Source organism: Hippopotamus amphibius, chromosome 1, assembly GCF_030028045.1.
Source record: "Hippopotamus amphibius kiboko isolate mHipAmp2 chromosome 1, mHipAmp2.hap2, whole genome shotgun sequence".
In the NCBI taxonomy this organism is placed as follows: domain Eukaryota; kingdom Metazoa; phylum Chordata; class Mammalia; order Artiodactyla; family Hippopotamidae; genus Hippopotamus; species Hippopotamus amphibius.
The window spans coordinates 228,480,399-228,504,026 of record NC_080186.1 but is presented as its reverse complement, the minus strand read 5'-3'; the positions used below and the strand labels follow the sequence as shown (position 1 = coordinate 228,504,026).

The 23,628-nt window shown below is 34.7% G+C and overlaps 1 protein-coding gene across 5 annotated transcripts in view; it reads right to left on the bottom strand.

Annotated features, from left to right (window-relative positions):
* The window catches only part of ERCC8 (ERCC excision repair 8, CSA ubiquitin ligase complex subunit), a 68,763-nt gene that overhangs the window by 11,907 nt on the left and 33,228 nt on the right, over positions 1-23,628 (bottom strand). For all 5 annotated transcript variants that reach the window (XM_057742921.1, XM_057742929.1, XM_057742938.1 and 2 more), the window contains 6 exons: positions 23,507-23,575; positions 22,266-22,332; positions 18,675-18,775; positions 16,519-16,643; positions 6,636-6,833; positions 2,172-2,252 (listed from right to left, as the gene is read on the bottom strand). In XM_057742921.1, coding sequence (XP_057598904.1) covers positions 2,172-2,252; positions 6,636-6,833; positions 16,519-16,643; positions 18,675-18,775; positions 22,266-22,332; positions 23,507-23,575 — 641 coding nt within the window. The remainder of the gene's footprint in view (positions 1-2,171; positions 2,253-6,635; positions 6,834-16,518; positions 16,644-18,674; positions 18,776-22,265; positions 22,333-23,506; positions 23,576-23,628) is intronic.

Below are 23,628 nucleotides of genomic sequence, written 5' to 3'. Positions count from 1 at the left end.
CTCACCAGCCTGCCTGTTCTACTGACAAGACTGTTGTGAATGTTATAGAGATAGGGAAGTATGAGTTTAAAGTGGTAAATAAAACAGCTACATATTGTGTAACTGTCAAAATAAAGTAAGATTCTTGATGAGAGGTCAGATTTAAACTGTAATATAGTCACTCTAGAGATCTCAGACAGGAAAAAGTGATTAGAAGTTGTATACGCTTGCTTTGACTGTGACCAAGTTTTAGGAAGAGGGGGCAAGAGGAAGGCAGATTCCTCAGAGTATAACAAGACAGCCTGCCAATTAAATAATAGGATTTATGCTTAAGGACCATAAAACCTGTCCCTATTGCCCAACGCCCTTCAGTTTCTTATGGCAGAATTAAATTCCTCCTCTACCCTGGATATCAGAAGAAACACCCCTAAGGGACTGTATCTTGGCTGATGGAGAAGTAAATTTCATCTTAACGGTAGATTTGAAAGGAAACCTAAGAGCAATTTTGCTCTGATGATTCTGATGTTTGAAGATATCATAAACTTGTCACAGATCACTAATGAATGGCAGAACTGGGATTCGAACCCAGTTACCAGTATTACTATTATTTAGTTTACCTGAAACTAAAGACCAAGTGAGTGTGTGTGTATATGCATGTGTATGTTTTGTTTTGTGTTAAGTTACCTCTCTGGGGAACTGCAGCAGTCATTCATTTGACAGGTGAGAGGAAAATACTTTTAAATACGAGTTGAATAGTAAATACACACATAAAGAACAGGGTCTTGTGCAGACAGACTTCTCTACTGGGATCTGCATCACAATCATATTCATGTTCTAATTACATTCACAGAAATCCTTTAAGCTAAAGTTTTGTGGAAATAATCTTAGCATTTTACCACTTTATGTTAAAATGAGAATGCTGCCTATCTTAAAGCATATACACAGTGCATTTTAAAAGGTAAGGTTTCATAGCTCTAAAACTTAATTATAAAGCTAACTTGTTTTTTGTGTAACTGATGTCTACTTGTTCAGCCTAATTTCCCATATACAAAAATTTCTCTAAATGGGGAGTTCAAAGTATCACTGTAACTGTTCAACAGAAAATAAGCCATCAGAGTTACATACTATCTTTATAAAATAAGCAATTTAGTTTTCTTCTAAATAATATCCTTTTTTATACCTAAGTCAAAGATAATTTACTTTTAATTTATTTTTATAGTTTTCATTTGGTGAATGATTGTTAAACTTTCTAACATGACCTACAGTGTTATAAGTTAGATTTAATGTATACAAACAGCAGGACACAGTAATTAAATAATAATGCAAAATCAATGGCTGAGCCAAATTATTTGAACATATTAAGCTTTGTACAAAAAAAAAAATTCAGTTTTTAAAGCAGCTGTACACTAAAACTAATCAAAGCCATAATAACCAAATTAGACACGTGAAGATTTCACCTTTAGATAGCTTGACAAAAAGTAAAAATATTCAGAGGCTACTACCTAAGACCAGAAATCATGTCTTATTTATCTTTTGTTTTCCCACCACATTTTTCAGGTTCTTTATTCACACTATTATATTTGTACCAATTTATGCTCTGAGATAGGCACTAACAGACTGCTGGTAGAAGTGTAAACTGATAAAAATTTGACAGTGTGAATAAAGAGGCTTAAAAATGTTATACACGATAACTCAAGAGATAAACCTACTTCTAGGAATCTAACCAAAGAAGTAATCAGAAATATAAATAATTTATGAACAGATATTTACCTTGATTTGTTTATAATGATCGAAAGAAATGTCTTCAAACAGGTAAATATTTAAGTAAATTGTGGTATATAAATGACAGAATGCTATATTATTAAAAACAATATTTACAAATAGTTTTTAATGACACAGAAAAAGTCTTAAGTAGGATGCTAAGTTGTATGTTCAAGCGTGATATTAACTATGTTAAAAAGTATGCACAGAAAAAAACAAGAAGTAAATCAAAATGTTAACAGTAATTAAAAACTTCAGAAATTATGTTCTCAATATTTTTAAAAAATTTCCAAATGTGTTATAGAGACAAATTATTTTTATAATCAGAAAATAGCAAGAAATACTTTAAAAGTCTCTCATATAAAGTAAATTAATAAAAACTTTTTTTATGATTTAGAAGTCACTGTACAATTTGTATAAATAATATTTACCTCCTCATCATCAGGAACTGATTCATATAAAGATGGTACCCAAGCAAGTATATTGCAGTCTCTGCTACCACTATAAAGTTCCTATAACACAGATAGTGAAGATGTAATGTTAGGTCAGTTTAAAGCTGGTAGCAATTTGAAATAAACTGCATTAATTTTTTAAGTGATTAATTCTTAGGTTAGATCAATTAGATTAATTCGGCTGATGCCTTTTCTGTTTGTTTAAGATGTAGTAATGCTTTGTTTTGTATTTGAAAATAGCATTAGGATATGTTAGAGTTTGCTAACATTAAAATTCACAAAAACAGAGGACTGCCCTGGTGGCAGAGTGGTTAAGAATCCGCCTGCCAATGTAAGGAACACAGGTTTCATCCTTGGTCCGGGAAGATCCCACATGCCACGGAGCAACTAAGCCCATGTGTCACAACTACTGAGCCCGCATGCTGCAACTACTGAAGCCCGCGTGCCCACAGCCTGTCATCCACAGCAAAGAGAAGCCTCCGCAACAAGAGAAGCCTCTACAACAAGAGAAGGCACCAAAATGAGAAGCCCGTGCACCTCAATGAAGAGTAGCCTCTGCTCGCCACAGCTAGAAAAAGCCTGCGAGCAGCAACAAAGACCCAACGCAGCCAAAAAAATAAAATAAAATAAAATGACAAAAACAATTGTAGTTTTTAATCAATCATAGTATCCATTTATTTCAAGTGTCAGAGAATGAAAAAAAATGGAAGAAATAAATATTGTCCTTTTCTGTCAATAACTGAGCTTTAATAAAGACTTCAATGAAGAAACCATACGAGTTTCTAGCTAAAATAGGCCAAAAGTTCAAAAAAAGAACTCAACTGAAGAGGGACTTCCCTGTTGGCGCAGTGGTTAAGATTCCACGCTCCCAATGCAGGGGGCCTCGGGTTTGATCCCTGGTCAGGGAACTAGATCCCACATGCATGCCCAACCAAGAGTTCACATGCTGCAACTAAAGAGTCTGCTTGCTGCAACTAAGACCTGGCACAACCAAATAAATAAATAAATATTTAGAAACAAACAAAAAAACTCAACTGAAGAGCATTAAGACTCATATGCCATGCTTGTTGAGAAGTTTATTTTATAAGAAGCTTGGGCTAATACACAGTCAATGTCAATGTCTTTATGGATATGCTGTCTGCACATGCTGAACAATGTTCATTTTCCTCCCTACAAAACTTCAGAAATATGTTATATTGGCTAGTACTGAAAATATTCCTATGGGGCAGTGAAACAGATACTCTCACATACAGAGGGTATAAATTGCTATAATCTTTTCAGAGAATGAAATCTCAACATGTGTCAAAGTTTCTGTATGCATTTCTAAGAAGTCATGCCAAAGACACACATGAAACTCAAGGATATTATCAATATTATATTTAAAATAACAAAAAATAACAATAATTTTCCAAAAATTATTGTCCAGGGTAATGATTTATATATAAATTTATGTTGCATTAATATGATGTGATATTATATAATCACTAAATTTATTTTTGAATAATATTTAATGACAGTGGAAAATATTCATATCGTCAAGAGAAAGGAGCAGGATATAAACCAAATACTCATGGTGTGAAAAGAGAAAAAAAAGGATGTAAAATACTAGATTAATTTTTTAAAAAGCTACTAAACAGAGTAAGGGCTAAAAAAGAAGAAAACAGCAAAATGTTAAATGGTTATAAACCTCTGACTGACTAAATGTTTACTTTTCTCAAAAGATATATTTCTACACAAATATTCCTAACACTGTAACTTTTTTTCCTGATCTGGTATGAAATTATTTAGTTTTACTGTTATTCATCTCAAAAGCTATTTGAGGCATGGTACAATTAGTATTTGTCTAAAAAAAATGTGAAGGTTGTGGGTAAAGGGAAAATAAGATTATGAAGTGATTTATAGGAAATACAGATGTAAAGAAAATTAAGTAAATTATGTTTAGTTATCAAATTTCCTAAATGGAACAAAATTCTACCAGCTATACCGTTAAATCTAGAATGTATGGTTATACTAACTGTGGATGATGCAAAGATATTTTATCTTCTTTAAAATTATTTATTTATTGGCTGCGTTGTGTCTTCATTGATGCATGTGGGCTTTCTCTAGTTGTGGCAAGCAGGGACTACTCTTTGTTGTGGTGCACGGGCTTCTCATTGCAGTGGCTTCTCTTGTTGCGGAGCATGGGCTCTAGGCATGTAGGTTTCAGTAGTTGTGGCTCATGGGCTCTAGAGCACAGGCTCAGTAGTTGTGGTGCATGGGCTTAGTTGCTCCGTCGCATGTGAGATCTTCCCAGACCAGGGCTCGAACCAGTGTCCCCTTCATTGGCAGGTGGATTTGTAACCACTGCTGGCAGGCGGATTCTTAACCACTGCGCCACCAGGGAAGTCCGCAAAGATATTTTCACATGCTCACTACCCTAGAGCAATTTAGTTTCCTGAGAAGGTAAGATATATACCCAAGAGATACCAAGGTCAGACAACCTTGTCTTAAGTTTCCTCATTATTAAAGTCAGGTGATGTATCCTTGCCAGGAATATCACATACTTTGATAATTTAATTAAGCTGATGTATGCCAGTCTTCTTCAAGGTAAAATTACTCATTTTACCTTTGTAATTAATATTTTGTAGGCTGCTACCTTGAGACTATGTAAATATCCCATTCCTCATCAGACTTTAAATTTATCAATTTACTTACTAATAGCAGAATGGACTCATGGATCCCTATTTTAGTCAAGGGGAAATAATTATTATCATTATTTATTATAAATAAATTTTTTGTTTAAATAAACATTATTTGTTTAAATAATGTTTAAATGTTAAATAAACATTATTTGATGTTGGGTATATATTTTTACATTTATGACAGAATTACTATAAATATCCATTTTATTTTCAGATAGCGAGTTTTGTGTAATATATAATTGGTAAAAGGGTTCTGCTGCTGAATGGATGCAAAAATACTACTCTCCTTTACTTTTATAATTTAGATTTATAATTATTTTCCTTTTCAGAAATCATAACAGATGGAATGGTATCAGAGTTGGAAGCTTTCTGATGTAATGCAGTGATTCAAACCTTAGTGCATAGCACATATAGAAATGGTATTTGTCAGAAGGCAACTGACCCCAGCTTTCTGGCTATCCTAGGCTTGTCCCAGCTATTCCAGGGACAGGGGGATCAGTTATCTTGACACACTTTTAATCCATTCTAGGAACACCTGTTAGGAAGCTCTGATTTGGTGGAAAGCAACAACTGGTAATCTTGGTTGTGTCTCTAAGTGACTCTGGATAAGAAAAGAGGTACTGTATTCTAAGAATTTCTTTGAATGGATAATCATGCTCTGTCAATCTACTTGCAGATCTGAAGCAAGTCACATCACCCCTCTGGTTGCCTTAGTAGTCTTTTCCTAGAAGTAACACTAAAAATATTTAATAACTGGTACAACAGGACACAGGCCAATCAGAAGAGATACTGGACATAGAGTGGGAGCACGGTTCTGAAGGTCCTTCTTAGTTACTGGGTCTAGGAGGCCCCAGGGAAGGGGGTGAAACTGGAGGTCATTTACGGGGCTTAGTATAATAGCTATGTAACAAACAGCAGGATACGTATTTGAGTATTTTAATAATGGATACTGCCATGCTGATGTCTGCTGGCTGAAAAAGCAGCCCTGTACATCTTACTTCACAGTGTGAGACCCAAATTAAGTAATGAGAATGAACGAATGAATAAGGTGATAAAGTCCCTTCTAACTCTAATAATCCATAATTTTCATTCTTTCAATATTTAATTTTCATGAGCCTCATTTTCCTTATCTACAATACAGGGAAAATACCAACAATTTTGCTACACTGGAGACTCATTTAAAGGATCACATGAGGTAATTTATGCAAGAGTTTTACAGAAAAGACAATCTGCTCCATTGGTGAGATGAAAGAGAAAGGTGAGGATGTTAAACAAACAAAAACCATAAGTATTTAAGAAATTATGTAAGTTGCATCAACCCTAAAGCAAACTTATTAACCATTGGCAGAAAATAACAAAAAAATAAACAAAATTTCAGATACGTTCACACATACATACATCAAGAAAGACAAACTATATTTTGAGATGAGACATACACGTTCCGTTTTTTTTTTTCAAAAGCTTGTTTGCAAGAAATTATTTTAATTTGCCATAGATTTTCAGCTGCTAAATAAATGGAACCCATATGCAAAAGAAAGAATTTATCCCTGTCAAGTTGCACAGTATTACATGGATTCACAGAGACATCCTATGCCACCTAAAAAATCTATCCTCTATTATCCTCTATTTAATAAATCCTGGCTCATATGTAGATAAACAGTATAATTCCTTAGAATGAAATTGCAATTTACTCTTTTATATACAACTAGTCTGGCAAGCTAGCTACCCGAACATTTTGAATTCCCTTAAGCAGCATTCTTACCTGGAAATTAGACTGAAATACACAGCAGTCAACACTTTTATAATGTCCCTTAAGCATAGTTATCTGTTCTCCTGAGTAAATTGTATAAACAGCAATGGTGCTACCATATGGTACAAAAACAAATTCTGAACTGCAGCCACAGGAGACAGTGAATTTCAATCCTTTTCTACTGTCATTATATACTTTTCCATAATTCACCTGTAGGATGTAAAAGCATAAAGTTACTTAAATCTGAATTAAAAAGACAACAAAGACAGGAAAAAATATTTACTTAAAATACGATAATATACTATAGAACCAGCTCCAGTAAGTCTAAAGAAAATGATCAATGTCTTAATAGAAATAAATGCCAATGACATAAATGTACATTTCACATATGAGGTAAATACAAATAGTAAAAAGACCCACAAAAACAACTGTTCACATTTCAACTGTGATAGAAATAAAAATGCAGATTAAGGCAACCTTGAAGAATCATTTTAAACCATTTAGCAAAAATTTTAATAAACCATTCAGACAATACTAGTACAAGTAAGGTAAACATGTAGGTGGCACTGTAATTTGGTCACTCCTTCTAAAAGGCCAAATGTTTTATTATGCAACAAAATATAAAGTGTACATACACACACACACACATCTATATATATGTGTGTATATATATACAAAATATATATTTTTTGGAGGAGAATAACTTTCTTTTTATTTTATAACATTTTTAATTGTGATAAAATACACATAACATAAAATTTACCATCTTAACCATAATTTAAGTATACAGTTCAGTGACATTAAGTATATTCACATTGTTGTGCAAATACCATTATCCATTTTCTTTCTTGCAAAACTGAAACTCTGTACCCATTAAACAACAAAGATATTCTTATTCCTTGACCTAGTAACTATTACTGGGAATTTATCTTAGGGAAATAATTAAACAGCAAAAAGGTATACGCCCAGAGGAATTCAATGCAGCAGTATCTAGAATGGCAAAGTAACTGAGAATAGATGTAAATTCCTAGTAGTGTTATAGTAACTCTACAGTTTATATAGCAATTAAAAATCATAAGTATGAAAATTATGCAGAAAATAGGAATAAAAGCTAAGTATAAAAAAAGCAAAGAACATGAATAGTGTGTATACTACAATTGCAGCTTTATATAAATAATTATATATTTGGGACAAAAATAAAAATTCTGTACCTGTATGCCAAAGGTGCAAGCTCAACAGCATTAGCATCGCTTGAGCAATTAGAAAAAAATTCCAGGCCCCGTCCCAGTCTACTGAACTAGAATCTTCATTTTAACAAAATCCCTAGATGATCACAGGTCCATCAATGTCTGAGAAGCTTTGGGATAAAGAATTGATAGGTTTACTTCCTGCTGATAATTTACATAATCAGCTCAGGGCAAGTGTAAAAGCAGTACCTAATCATTTGGGAATTATGAGCAAGCAGATCACCAATATCTCCCTTCACTATGGCTAATACTGGAGTTTAAACAGACAGTGAGTGATTTGCCTTTTTCTCTTTTTCTAAAGGGTGTGTGTGTGTGTGTGTGTGTTTCTGTGTATAAACAAACGCTGAGGCTCAAATGGATACATGCTGATAATTGTGGATACTACACTCGGCTTACCCACCTTGAGATTAACATGACAGAAATGAGCACATGTATTCAGCTATCCCACTGCAGCAGTGGTACAGTGAAATGATAAAACATTACACTTATAATCAGTAGACTTGGGTTTTTGAAACCCACTCCACCCCTCCATTTTTTTTTTTGTCTCTTATGGACAATGAATGATTTAACCTCTGAGCTTCATTCTAATCTGTTAAAAGGAAATAATACCGTTTACTAGAGTTATTGTGAAAAATAAAATGAAATAATGCATAAGAAAACAATTAGCATACAAGAGTATTCAGAGTCCCTAGATTTATTAATTCCTATATATTTAAAAGAATAACATTCCCTCATTTGTGTCTTTTGATCCTCCATGTACAACAACTTGTAGAATAACACTGCGGGGCAGCAGGTGGGGGTGTGGTGGTGGAGAAAAAACACAAATCTCAACTAGCAATTTGCTGTTCCTCCTGGAAAAATTATGAACTGCTAGACTGTGATGGTCTTATTCACATATCAGAACACCTACCTACAAAACCTATTTTCTTTCCACTATACCCATTCCTCCCCAAATGTGAACTGGAAAGTATTCAATGAGGTATAAATACTGAATCAGCTAACTAACTTTTGTCTTTGTCCATAGGTCCTTCCCCTGCAATCCATCCTGCAACTTACTGTCCCAGTAATCTTGGTAAATCACTGCTGTGATCAAATCACCTGTGGGCTCAAAACTATCAATATCTTTTCATTGCCTATGGAATGAAGTTCTAATAACAGATTAAGGAAAGGAGAGATCTACCAATTACTAAGTGCTTAAGTTACACACTGTGCTAGGTGATTATCTAAACTTTCCGTTTTATGACTGTAAATACTTACCATAAAAAAGCAGTGTGTGACAAATATCATGCTATATATTATTATGAAAGTACTGAAGAAGAACAGGCTACTTTTGGTTACGATGCCTTAAAGGTGGTATGTACAGGCTGTGAAAAGATTCTGATGGGGAGGAAAGTTTCATAGATGTGGGATAGGATGATGGAAAACACAATTCCCTATCTTATGAATCCCTTTTATTGTCCCATGGAATATATACATCGAGTCACTGAGCAAATACCTACAGTGATGCAGAGATTCCATTATAAGGCAGCTCATTTCACTGTCAAACAACTATCAGCATAATTAATAATAATGACAGGCAATGTTTACTGAGTGTTAACATTTGCTGTAAGTATCAGACAATGTGCTAAATATTTTACATGTATTATTTCATATAATATGAGAAAGGCAGCATTATTAAACAAAAAGAAAACACTAAGAAAGGTTAAGTATTTTGATCAAGGTCTCTTGGCTAGTAAATGACAGAATCAGAAACTGAATCTAGACCATACTAATCAAAAAGCACTCTGTCACACTCTTGTAAATTATTTTTCTTTCATTCCACCAAGTGATGATCACAGTCTACTGTAATACAAGTGAGCACTGGGTACCCTGGAAGCATGTAAGCTAGACTAGAGGGGTTAAAAAAGACATTGTGCCTGAAATGAGTCTTGAAAACTGAGAAGCAGCTAGGACAGGAAGGAGAAGATGGAATTCTAAACAAAGGCAGCAGCCCATGCAGAAGAATGAAAGGGTGAGAGAGCATGGTATATTTAAAGACCTCTAAGTAGGTCGTTATGGCTAAGGACACGGAAAAAATGGGGAAGTGGCAAGACAGAAAGCTGGTGAGTTAGAAGGGACAGCTTATGAAGGCCTTGTGCACAACAGGCAAAAATACTCTGTTTTAAAAACCTGAAAGTTTACTGAGGAAACACTGAAAGACTTTCACTGGGAGATGAGTTTGGGAAAAGTTAGATGGATGTTAGCATAATTAAAGAGAGAGATCATGAGGGCCCAGAGTGAGGCTGGAAGGGAAGAGAGCTATGAAAAAAATTAAGAAGAAATAATTAAGAGGACTTGTAACTGATTTAATAGCTGGGATAAGGAAGGGAAGAATAAAGGACAGACCCCCAGTTTCTAGCCACTGGTGACTGGGTGAATGATAATGCCAGTAACTAAAACAGTAGACAGCAGAATAGCTATTTTAAAATTTCGTTGTTGTGCCAAAAGCTGTCTCTCTGTGAATTTTCCCTGTAGGTACCTGTTCTGTACTCTAAGGCAGTGGTCTCCAGAGTGCAGGTGACACCTCAAAGAGTCTGTAAGATGATCCATTAACATGTGAGAGGAAAATGTGAGAATTTCTATTTCATTTTTAACTAAAAAATAAGAAATTAAGCTTTAATAAAGTATATAGACTCACACAGTATGGGTAAATAATTTATAAATAATTATACATATATGAGAAGCATGTACTTACACATCTTTCTTAAATTAATAAGGGTACTACCAATAAGGCAACACCATACAATAAAAATGGTTATCACTTACGATATGCCTATTATTTAGCAGGTACTACTCTTTACATATTTCCATTTTGCCTTTATAATTACTGTTTAGGTACATAATAATCCTGATTTACAAGATGGAGACCCTGAAACTCTGACCATAGTCCTTCATGATCTCACCTTAAATAAATTGCCTAGTATCCCCAAATTACTAAATGGCAGGACTGAAATTTGTTTACTATTCTGTGACAGACCTTTAAATGTTTGAAGACAGTGTGTTTCCCCTGAGAGTTACTTTTTCTGGGATCAATGTCCCAATTCTTTTAAGTGTTCTTTGTAGGTGAGTTTCTGGGCCACTCTAGTATTTTTGCATGAATGATTTTTCCTTTGATCAAGTTCTTTTTAAAACGTATTATCCATTCTAAACACGCTATTCAAAATATGGGCTTACTAGCAAAAATCCAGAGTATGAGTATCACCTCCAAGAAGGAGAGAAAAATGGAATAAAATCATATTACAATTTATGTATATACTCAATACAATTTACACCTATTACATTCACCTTTGATGCACATGTCAACCTACTTTTCCAAAGTGACCCTGTCACTTCCCCATTCAAAAGCCCGAGTGGCTTTCCATCTCACGCATAGAAAAAGACAAAGCCCTTAAAAAAGGGCTACAAGCCTATAAGCTCTGGTATCCTGTTCCTTCTGTTCCTCATCTTCTATTACTCTCCCCTTTGCTTACTCTAATCCAACACAAGAGCCACATACATACTCCTTGGGTATCCCAAACATGCTCCTGCCTCAGGGTCTTTGTACTTTCTTCTTCTTCCTGGAATGTTCTCCCTTCCAGATGTTGGACAGCTCACTCCTTCATTTCCTTCAGGCCAAATGTCATCTTCTGAGTGAGACCTAGCCTGACTGCCCTATGCAAAATATCAACTCCAACTTCCCAATATTTTCTATGCTCCTTTCCTTGCTTTGCTTTTCTTCATAGCACTTACTGCACCAAATATATATTTTACCCATTCATTCACCATCCATTCATTGACTGATTGATGGATGTCTTTCTTTCTCTCCCTGGAATGTAAGCTCCACAAGGACAGAACTTTTCTATGTGTTGTCTATTGCTGTATAGTACTGTCTGGAAAATAGGAAGTACTCAATAAATACTTACTAAACACATGAATAAAATAAGAAAAGGAAGGTGTGACCTGATTAGGGACATGGTACAATATAAGAAATGGGAGATTCTAAATTAAAATTTGCAATGCCTGAGTTTTTAGCGTAAGACATGATGGAGAAGAATTTCATAAAGAATAAGAGGGATTAGCACACTCTAAAGTAATCTAGCACAATTCTGACCTTAAAGTTAGTTTTTAATAATAAAAGTGATACCTAGAATACCTAAGAGAGAATTAGCTAGAAAGGATGATTAAAGAAAGGAATATGATTAATATTAATATGAACCTCAAGGTAGTTAATAAATGCTTTAAGCAGTTTGGGTATAATCAGCATTATGGTAAGAGTGGAATTGAGAGTCAAACTACGTTGCTTTCTAGCCGTATAAACTCAGGCAAGTTACCTAATTTTACGTCTTATTTTCCTCAAGTGTAAAATGGGTATTATAATAGTAACAACCTTCATAGTGTTGATGTGGTGATTAAACAACACTATATATACTCTGGCACATACATTAAATGTTCATTTAAAAAAAAATTTTTTTCCCCAAGTTCAATCATCTGTATTTATACACATATCTCCATATTCTCTCCCTCCCTCGACTCCCCCCCCACCCTCCCCGTCCCAGTCCTCCAAGGCATCATCTATCCTCGAGTTGAACTCCCTTTGTAAATGTTCATTTTTATTAGTGTAGTACCTGGCACACAAGCTCTCAATAAATATTAGCTATCAGTATTATTGCCAAATTATAAACTTTTGGTAGCTTATTCTGAAAATGACTAAACAGGAGGTACATCTGGTAAGGACCACAACATAAAATTTTAAAAAGTAATAAAAATTAATTACCACATAAGAATCTAGCACTTGCATGGAGAGGGTGTGGAGAAAAGGGAACCCTTCCACACTGTTGGTGGGAATGTGTATGGAAAACAATATGGAGGTTCCTTAAACAACTGAAAATAGTTACCATATGATCCAGCAATCCTACTCCTGGGCATATATCCAGAAAAGATGAAAACTCTAATTAGAAAACATACATGCACCCCAAAGTTCATAGCAACACTATTTACAATAGCCAAGACACAGAAGCAACCTAAATGTCCACTGAGAGATGAATGGATAAAGAAGATGTGGTATATATATATAATGGAATATTACTCAGCCATAAGAAGAATGAAATGATGCCATTTGCAGCAACATGGATGGACCTAGAGATTGTCATACTAAGTGAAGTGAGTCAGAAAGACAAATATTATATGATATCATTTATAGGTAGAATCTAAAAAATAGAGTAAATGAACTCATTTACAAAACAGAAACAGACTCACAGACATAGAAAACAAACTCATGGTTACCAAAGGGGAAGGTGGGGGGATAAATTAGGTGTATGGGATTAACAGATACACACTACCACACATAAAATATATAAACAACAAGTATTTACTGTATAGCACAGGCAACTATATTCAGTATCTTGTAATAACCCATAAAGGAAAAGAATCAGAAAAAAGATACATACATATACATATGTATAACTGAATCACTTTGCTGTACATCTGAAACTAACACAATATTGTAAATCAACTCTACTTCAATTAAAAAAGAATCTAGCACTTTTAGTATAACCTTCCAAGACTGAATCAGGAAGACAAAGAAAATATGAACAGATCAATCACAAGTAATGAAATTGAAAATGTGATTAAAAATCTCCCAACAAACAAAAGTCCAGGACCAGATGGATTCACAGGTGAATTTTATCAAACATTCAGAGAAGAGCTAACACCCATCCTTCTCAAACTCTTCCAAAAAACTGCAGAGTAAGGAAGACTCCCAAACTCATTTTATGAGGCCACCATCACCCTGATACCAAAACCAGACAAAGATACTACAAAAAAAGAAAATAACAGACCAATATCACTGATGAATATATATGCAAAAATACTAGCCAACAGAATCCAGCAACACATTAAAAGGATCATACACCACGATCAAGTGGGGTTTATCCCTGGAATGCAAGGATTCTTCAATATACGCAAATCAATCAATGTGATACACCATATTAACAAACTGAAGGATAAAAACCACATGATCATCTCAATAGATGCAGAAAAAGCTTTTGACAAAATTCAACACCCATTTATGATAAAAAACTCTCCAGAAGGTGGGCATAGAGGGAACCTACCTCAACATAATAAAGGCCATATATGACAAACCCACAGCAAACATCATTCTCAACGGTGAAAAACTGAAAGCATTCCCTCTAAGATCAGGAACTAGACAAGGATGTCCACTCTCACATTCAACATAGTTTTGGAAGTCCTTACCACAACAATCAGAGAATAAAAAGAAATAAAAGGAATCCAAATTGAAAAAGAAGTAAAACTGTCACTGTTTGCAGATGACGATATTATACATAGAAAATCCTAAAGATGCCACAGAAAACTACTTGAGCTAATCAATGAATTCGGTAAAGTTGCAGGATACAAAATTAACACACAGAAATCCCTTGCATTTCTATCCACTAACAATGAAAGATCAGAAAGAGAAATTAAGGAAACAATCCCATTCATCATTGCAACAAAAAGAATAAAATACCTAGGAATAAACCTAACCAAGGAGGTAAAAGACTTGTATTCAGAAAACTATAAGACACTAATGAAAGAAATCAAAGATGACACAAACAGATGGAGGGACATACCATGTTCTTGGATTGGAAGAATCAACATTGTGAAAGTGACTATACTACCCAAAGCAATTTACAGATTCAATGCAATCCCGATCAAATTACCAATGGCATTTTTCACAGAACTAGAACAAGAAATCTTACGATCTGTATGGAAACACAAAAGACCCCGAATAGCCAAAGCAATCTTGAGAAGTTAAGACAGAGTTGGTGGAATCAGGCTTCCTGACTTCAGGCTATACTACAAGGCTACAGTGATCAAGACAGTATGGTACTGGCACAAACACAAATATAGATCAATGGAACAGGATAGAGAGCCCAGAGATAAATTATGGTCAACTAATCTATGACAAAGGAGGCAAGGATATACAATGGAGAAAAGGCAGCCTCTTCAATAAGTGGTGCTGGGAAAACTGGACAGCTACATGTAAAAGAATGAAATGAGAACACTCCTTAACACGATACACAAAAATAAACTCCCAATGGATTAAAGACCTACATGTAAGGCCAGACACTATAAAACTCCTAGAGGAAAACATAGGAAGAACACTCTTCGATGTAAATAACAGCAAGATCTTTTTTGATCCACACCCTAGAGTAGTGGAAATAAAAACAAAAATAAATAAGTGGGACCTAATGAAACTTCAAAGCTTCTGCACAACAAAGGAAACTATAAGCAAGGCGAAAAGACAACCCTCAGAATGGGAGAAAATACTTGCAAACGAATCAACAGACAAAGAATTAATCTCCAAAGTACATAAACAGTTCATTCAGCTCAATATCAAAAAAACAAACAACCCAATCCAAAAATGGGCAGAAGACCTAAACTGGCATTTCTCCAGAGAAGACATATGGATGGCCAAGAGGCACATGAAAAGCTGCTCAACATCACTAATTATTAGAGAAATGCAAATCAAAACTACGAGGTATCACCTCACACCGGTTAGAATGGGCATCATCAGAAAATCTACAAAAGTAAATGCTGGAGAGGGTGTGGAGAAAAGGGAACGCTCTTGCACTGCTGGTGGGAATGTAAATTGATACAGCCACTATGAAGAACAGTATGGAGGTTCCCTGCAAAACTAAAAACAGAGTTTATCATATGACCAAGCAATCCCACTGCTGGGCATATACTCAGAGAACACCATCATTCAAAAAGACACATGCACTCCAATGTTCACTGCAGCACTATTTACAATAGCCAGGACATGGAAGCAACCTAAATGCCCATCAACAGATGAATGGATAAAAAAGATGTGGTACATATATACAATGGAATATAACTCAGCTGTAAAAAGCAATGAAACTGGGACATTTGTAGAGACATGGATGGACCTGGAGACTGTCATACAGAGTGAAGTGAGTCAGAAAGAGAAAAACAAATATCGTATATTAACACATATATGCAGTCTATAGAAAAATGGTACAAATCAACCAGTTTGCAAGGCAGAAATAGAGACCCAGATGTAGAGAACAAACATATGGACACCAAGTGGGGAAAGCGGGGAGGGTTGGGGGGGGAACGAATTGGGAGATTGGGATACCAAATTGTACACTCTAAATATATGCAGTTTATTGTCTGTTAAAAAAAAAAAAGAGTCTAGCACTTTTAGAACACATCTATTCCAGTATTAAAGTGCCGTATGTTTTGGTACTATAACATTCATTTTGGATTCTGTTTATAGGTCAGATATGGTATAAAATTTGACTAACTTTACAGCTTTATATCAGTTGTTCTCAATCTTTTATTCTTCTCCAACATACTTGAGAGAGATGGCACACTCCCATTACGCACAGTGGCTTAGTAGAGCAATGATTCTCCACTAAGCGGGGAGAATGTGATGGGTGGGTTGTCCTGAGTTGAGAATTACTAGTTCATATAATGGAAAAATATAAAAAGAAAGCTGTGATTCAGAGGCAAGAAACAAAGTTAAATCTACAGGAAAACACAAAGTGTATGTCATAGATCTATTTCTTTAATGTATATTCAAAAGGTTCAAGGTATTTAAAATGTCTTACTAGTGTGTTTTCTCCATTGGAACTATTCCAGAGCCTCATTCGATTATCTGTACCAACAGTGAGGAGGTGAAGCCCATCACTTGTAAAACATAAGCCATTAACTTTCCCATTATGAGCAGTGTTTGCTGCAATGAAAAACACAATTCAGTTTATCTGTTTTTATAAATTCAACACACACTTAATGCTTGGTGATACAGTTATTTGAACATATTAAAGGACAACTATCTGAATTATTTAAAATATGTAAGTTGATTATATTTAAAATTAATCATCCCTTTTGATTACTTGAACATGATAAGCTATATAAATTAGAACTATAAAAATAGAGGAAAACAGGAAAACCAAAAGGAAAAAATCCTGCCAAATATAATTTTTCTTCAGAGAGTAAGCTGTGCTACCAAACTCAATTAGATGCATAAACCTAACACTAAAAGTTTAAATTAAACACCTTTTAAATTTCTTATATACTATTTCCATTTTCAATCTAAAAATCATTCGGACTATTAAAAATCAATAATACTAGTATTTCCCACTTAAAGATATCTGTTCTAGTCTCAATCAAAATTTATATTACTTTCAAAATGAACAGGTTTGAGAAAGCATAATTCTCAATAGCCTGATTAATTTAAAGATTATTAAAACAATCATAGGTTTCATATAGTTCATCCTAATATATTTATACCCAAATTTAATTCTGAATCCGAATTTTAACCTCTACAGAAATTAAATTATATTATAAAAATGCAGTTGAGGTACTTTGTCATCTGGATTGCAGTGAACTCAAATTTAACACAACTTACAAATTTTACTGGGACAAAATGGACACAAAATGTTACCATTTCTTTAATGTATTGTAACTTCCTAAATGGCACTGAATTCATATTAGCAGGCTTCATGTGAGAAAAAAAAAATAACAAGTTAATCCAGAAATGTTTCTATATTCAAAAATTCAGAGGCAGGGGATTTCCCTGGTGGTGCAGTGGTTAAGAATCCTGCCAACGCCGGGGACGCGGGTTCGATACCTGGTCTAGGAAGATTCCACATGCCACGGAGCAACTAAGCTGTGAGCCACAATTACTGAACCCAAGTGCCACAACTACTGAAACCTGTGCACCTAGAGCCCATGCTCTGCAACAGAAGCCACCACAGTGAGAAGCCTGTGCACTGCAATGAAGAGTAACCCACACTTGCCACAACTAGAGAAAGCCCGCATGCAGCAATGAAGACCCAACACAACCAAATGAATAAATAAATAAATAAAATTAAAAAAAAAATTCAGACAGAAGATATGCCATACTTATTTGTATCCTGAAGACAACCATAATTTAGTTGATGTATAATTTAGAAACTGACTTATTGTGAATGCTTTTTAAAAAAAATCATAAAATCCATAATTTGTCAACATACATTTGGTTTCAATTCAAAATTTTCAATATAAAAATACTGTCAATGCCATATTTCTTTTTTTATTTTTTTAAAGATAAATTTATTTATTTATTTATTTATTTTTATTGGCTAGGTTGGGTCATTGCTGCTGTGTGTGGGCTTTTTCTAGTTGTGGCAAGCGGGAGCTACTCTTTGTTGCAGTGTGCAGGCTTCTCACTGTGGTGGTTTCTCTTGCTGCAAAGCATGGGCTCTAGGTTCATGGGCTTCAGTAGTTGTGGCAGTTGGGCTCAGTAGTTGTGGCTTACGGGCTCTAGAGCGCAGGCTCAGTAGTTGTGGCACATGGGCTTAGTGGCTCTGCAATATGTGGGATCTTCCCAGACCAGGGATTGAACCCATGTCCCCTGCATTGGCAAACGGATTCTTAACCATTGTGTCACCAGGGAAGTCCCAGTTATGCAATTCTTTTAATATTGGCAGATCTAGGACCATGTGGGGCCAGGTAGCCTATAAGTATTATCATCTACTCCCTTTAGGCAGGGAGGTAGTATTAAGACTCTTCTTTGGTCAGTTTCGACTTCTTTTCCACTCCTGGTTTCAGGACTTAATGATGCTCAGGTTCTTGATGTCTTATCGCAGAAAGAATTCAGTGAGACACAAAGTGATAGGTAAGAAGTGGATTTATTTAGAGAGAAACACACTCCACAGAGTGTGGGCCATCTCAGAAGGTGAGAAAGGCCGCCACATTTCTATATTAACGTGTTTTTCATTACCTGATTCAACTGCTTGTGACTTTTTCCCATTATGCTGATCAAGAGTAATCAAACATCCTGATGCTCTCCTCACATCCCATAGTTTTGCTTTACTGTCAGCACTGAGAGGAAATAAATGTTACATTAACATATACAGCCAAGACTGGGATTGCCATATATACATTACTAATAAGAAAAAAAATATCAAATTGTACACTCTAAATATATGCAGTTTATTATATGTTAACTGTATCTCAATAAAAGTTCTTAAAAAAACAAACAAAAAAACATATATAGCCAGGATAATGACTGTACTCCTCACCAATCTTTCCAGTATTATGGAGTAAGAGGTCTCAGTATATTAGCACAAATGTATCTGTACATTTGGGTGGGTATACTTTTGCCTTTCTAGCAAATATTCAGTAGTCAATAGTAGCATGAAGAAGTGAAAACATACAAAAAAGGTAACCTTTTTAAATCACAAGGACAGAATTCTGCTCCTTCTGTTTTTAATGACATAAGCATATTCCTCCCCAAAGACTAGACAGGCTTAGAACTTTGTTCCTTAGCAAGTTTGTTACTATCTCTGTTCTACTGTTTGTTATTCAAATGTCTAGACAATCAAGCAGTGAAATAATTTCACTTTGCCTAAGAATCCATTTGTTAGGAATATGGTTTTTCTTGTTTCTTTTCATATGAAAAAAATTGAGAATAAGGGGAATTAATAAGGAGAAAATATTTTTATCTGGTTTCCTGCACTCAAATCAATCTTTGCCAGATATACAAGAAATAAATATAATGTCTCTTAGAAATTAGACACTTATTTTCGCTTTATTTCAAGTGAAAAAAGGTAAAGCCATGATTATATGTCAATTTTGGCTTCTAAACTACTACTAAAGAAAATACTGATGTTATCATATCCTCACGAAGCCCTCAATAATATTCTAACCTGCTGGGTTTATCCAGGCTATTTTAATTAGAAGAGCATTACACTGCATTTTTTCTTTTTAATTAATTTTTATTGGAGTATGGTTGCTTTACGATGTTGTGTTAGCCTCCACTGCACAACAAAATGAATCAACTATACACATATAGATATACCCTCCCTTTTGGACTTCCCTCCCACTTAGGTTACCACAATGCATTAGGTAGAAACACTGCATTTTATAAGCTTATTTCTCATTTATAAACTAAAAAAAATATATACGAGGTTTATCTGTTCCTATAAATTTGATTCTTTTCACAGATCACCATCAAACCTAGCTAATTAGAATAGCTGGCAAAAAGTTAGCATTTCCCATTATCAATTTGGTTTTCTTTCTTTCCAGCTGGGGAACAGGTCTGCAATGGGATGAGTCTGAGGACTTAAGGCTCTTCTGAAACAGATTAGATTTGGACATACCTGACTTCTAACACTGATTACTAGGTCCACTCTGGTACTGCTTCAAATTCCTGGGGCACTCTGAGAACTGAAAGCCTCTCAGTTTCCCTCTTGATTTGAGGAACACCAAATTAGAAACAAACAATGTAAATCCACTCTGGCACGGACCCACAACCAGCGCCTAGCTCCTCACCTTCATACCTCTTTGGCCAGCCTTCTTATGGCTACATTCTAGACTTTGTTCTACTTCAGAAATCATAAATTTCAATGTCACATTCTGCAAACTATTAACAGAGGCTTCTTTGGGGACTAAACTGTAACAGAAAGGGAGAGCTGGCAGCTTTACAAAAATCTAGACACATTTCTTTCTTTCTTTTTTTTTTTAAATTTATTTATTTATTGTCTGCATTGGGTCTTCGTTGCTGCACATGGACCCTCTCCAGTTGCAGTGAGCAGGGGCTACTCTTCATTGTGGTGCTCGGGCTTCTCACTGTGGTGGCCTCTCCTGCTGTGGCACACAGGCTCAAGAGTTGTGGCACATGGGCTTAGTTGCTCCATGGCATGTGGTATCCTCCCGGGGCAGGGATCAAACCTGTGTCCCCTGAATTGGCAAGCGGATTCTCAACCACTGCACCACCTAGAAAGTCCTAGACACATTTCTTTATAAAACGAATAAAAGTAGCTTTTGTAATAATAATTCTGCAAAAAGTTTTATTAAAATGTCCACATCAAAATTTGATTACTACTGCCTATCCCTTCAGTTTTTAAATTTTCTTATCGACACATGCTTCTATCTCATTAGGTCCTTGATCCTTCCTATAAGCCTTTTCATGATTTTATTTCCTTCCTTATACCCATGACTTCAACAATTTTTAGACAATTGTTAAGTCTGTGTCATTCAATGTTTTGATTTCTGTGACTTAGTACAGCTGTGGGCTACACCTTCAACAGAGCACATAATACTGACCAGCAATCATATGTGCCCCTAATCAGCTCTCTGTTCCACTCATTAAGACTGTTATTCCAAATCTTTACCATCTTCCCTGAAAGTTGCATCCCAGTATTTTCAATAGATGGCATCAAGTTCTACTCACTAAAACAACAGAGGCCACTGGGTTTGCATTTCTTGAGCTTCTTTGCCAAAGTCACAAATTTAATTGTATTCATGCCTACTTTTTCCTCCTTCCATTTAGTCTCACAATGCCCTCCATGGGTCAAATCAAGTGTCCCCCTTCTACTGGGACCCTTTTTTTTCTTTTTAAGTTTTTTATTGGCGTATAGTTGCTTTACAATATTGTGTTAGTTTCTGCTGTACAGCAAAGTGAATCAGCTATACATATACACATATCCCTGCTTTTTTTGATTTCCTTCCCATTTCGGTCACCACAGAGCACTGAGTAGAGTTCCCTGTGCTATACAGTAGTCTACCAGGACCCTTGATATTACTCTCTCCAGCTATTCAAAGTTCTAATGCACCAATTATTCCCTCCATTTTCTTATCTTCACTAATTTCTCTCCACTGATACTTTTCCCTCAGCATTTAAATATATAAGACTTCCTTTCAGCAAACAAAACCCCCAAATCCCTTGATCCTTGATCCTCAAGAGTTAAATGTTCTTGTTTTTTTTTCTCCTATTATACCCACCAGAGACATACCTCTACTAAAGCATTTTTCAGGATGTCTTGAATTCACTGATTTTTCTGACTATACTCCCTCATGAGATTATCAGCTTCTTGAAAGGACTATGCCTGTGTTACCTGTGTGTTCTTAGCACAACCCTTGGCATAAGAATAGGAATTATTAAATGTTAGTAAACTGAATCAGTGAATGGATGAATGTGTTGAATCAGATTCAAAATAATTTGGGGGTTAAAGAAAATGAATTAAAATGCTACTATTTTTAAACTGACAGTGTTACACTTTTGTATGCAAAAATGACACAATACAGTTGTTTCATGGGTAGTACTAGTGGATTTGCATTCCTACGTAGATTCTGTTGTTTTCTCTGTTTTAAAAAGTGAGCACCTTCAAGATGGATAGTCAGGATTAAGATTATGATGCAAAGGAAGATTTCTTTTGGTGATATGAATTAAAATCTGTAACTCAATTATTTTATTTTTCAGGACTTAACAACTAAATATGCATCTAACATAAACAATCTTTCCAAAATGCTTATCATTAATTATTAATCATTAATTATTAACATCAAAACCAAATAATTTGCATTTTACCTTGCAGTTGCCAAGATATATTCATAACGTGGTGACCAGGAAACTGCCAGTATTTCTTGTCTGTGACCTGCAACCAACCATATAAAATGACTTGCAAAATATTTGAAAAAATCAAAAGATACAGTGTAATTAATTTTGCCTGACTAAATGTTAAAAATAAATTAATCATGATTTTTCCCCCACATTTATAATAATCTATATTTAAATATTAATGTGAAGTCTCTGGAGCATTTCTCATACACGCTATTTTATTATAAAAGGCCTGGGTTTGCTTTGGAAAGAACAGTCAGAGCAAGTGAATGTGTCTTTTTAAATACAGCTATTAGCCTAGTAAGCCAATCCATCACAAGAGATGTAGCCCAAGCTTACTTACTTATCTCTACAACAAAATCCCTGCAACAAACCATACAAGATAAACATTCCAAAGAATAAAAATGTTTTCTAACTTTTCAGAAAGTTGTAAGAGAAAAAATTATTTTAATTCATGGTTGTAAAAAGCATTTATATAAAAATTTTTACCTAGAAAGCACAGGTGATAAGTTCATAGGATAAGCAATTCTGAAATCACTTATTTTAACACAGCATTTTAATTAACTTCTACCTAACTAAACTACTCAAATAATACATTTTCATCTACCTGGCTTACATTCACAGACATTCACGATTAATGTAAAACAAATGTTACCATCTCACCAAGTTTTCCTGATATATTTACTATGTGTTTCTCAGAGATGAATAAAAAGTTTATTCCATTTTTTCATTGTTTAGAATTAGATGACCTAATACTAATAAAAAAGTAGCAAAAGGTATTTAAGCTGGTAAAACTTCACCAAAGTATTATTTCAGTATCTTTTTCTAAAATATTTTTATTAAGAAATTAAGCACCTAAATAATAAGAATATTTACTCAGCCAGAACAATATTAGAAAATGCTCGTGGAGACAAATGTACTGATGTATGTTTCATAAGTAGTTCATTTCTTTCAATGTAGAAATAACACAAGGTTTTAAGTTAGCCTTTCTATATTCTTTGAGCGTCCCCTGTGGCCACTGTTCATATAAATATCTCCTCAATAGTTTAGTTTTCTAAGAATAATGCACAGAAGGATCTTTATTTCCCCGTTGACGTCTAACTAGCACAAAATACATCAGTCATGTCACTTATAAAGACTACATTGTTAGTAATGTTTCATTTTATTGAATAGATTGCTCAAAGTAGTTGTTGTTTCAAATAAAAAAATACCCTGTAGAATGTGGGAACAGGATCCAGACTTTAAGTCACAAAGATGTACTTTGGGCCCTCTAGTACCAACTGTAAAAACAAAAACAAAAATCGTTTAAGATAATTTTATTATAAATCATCAT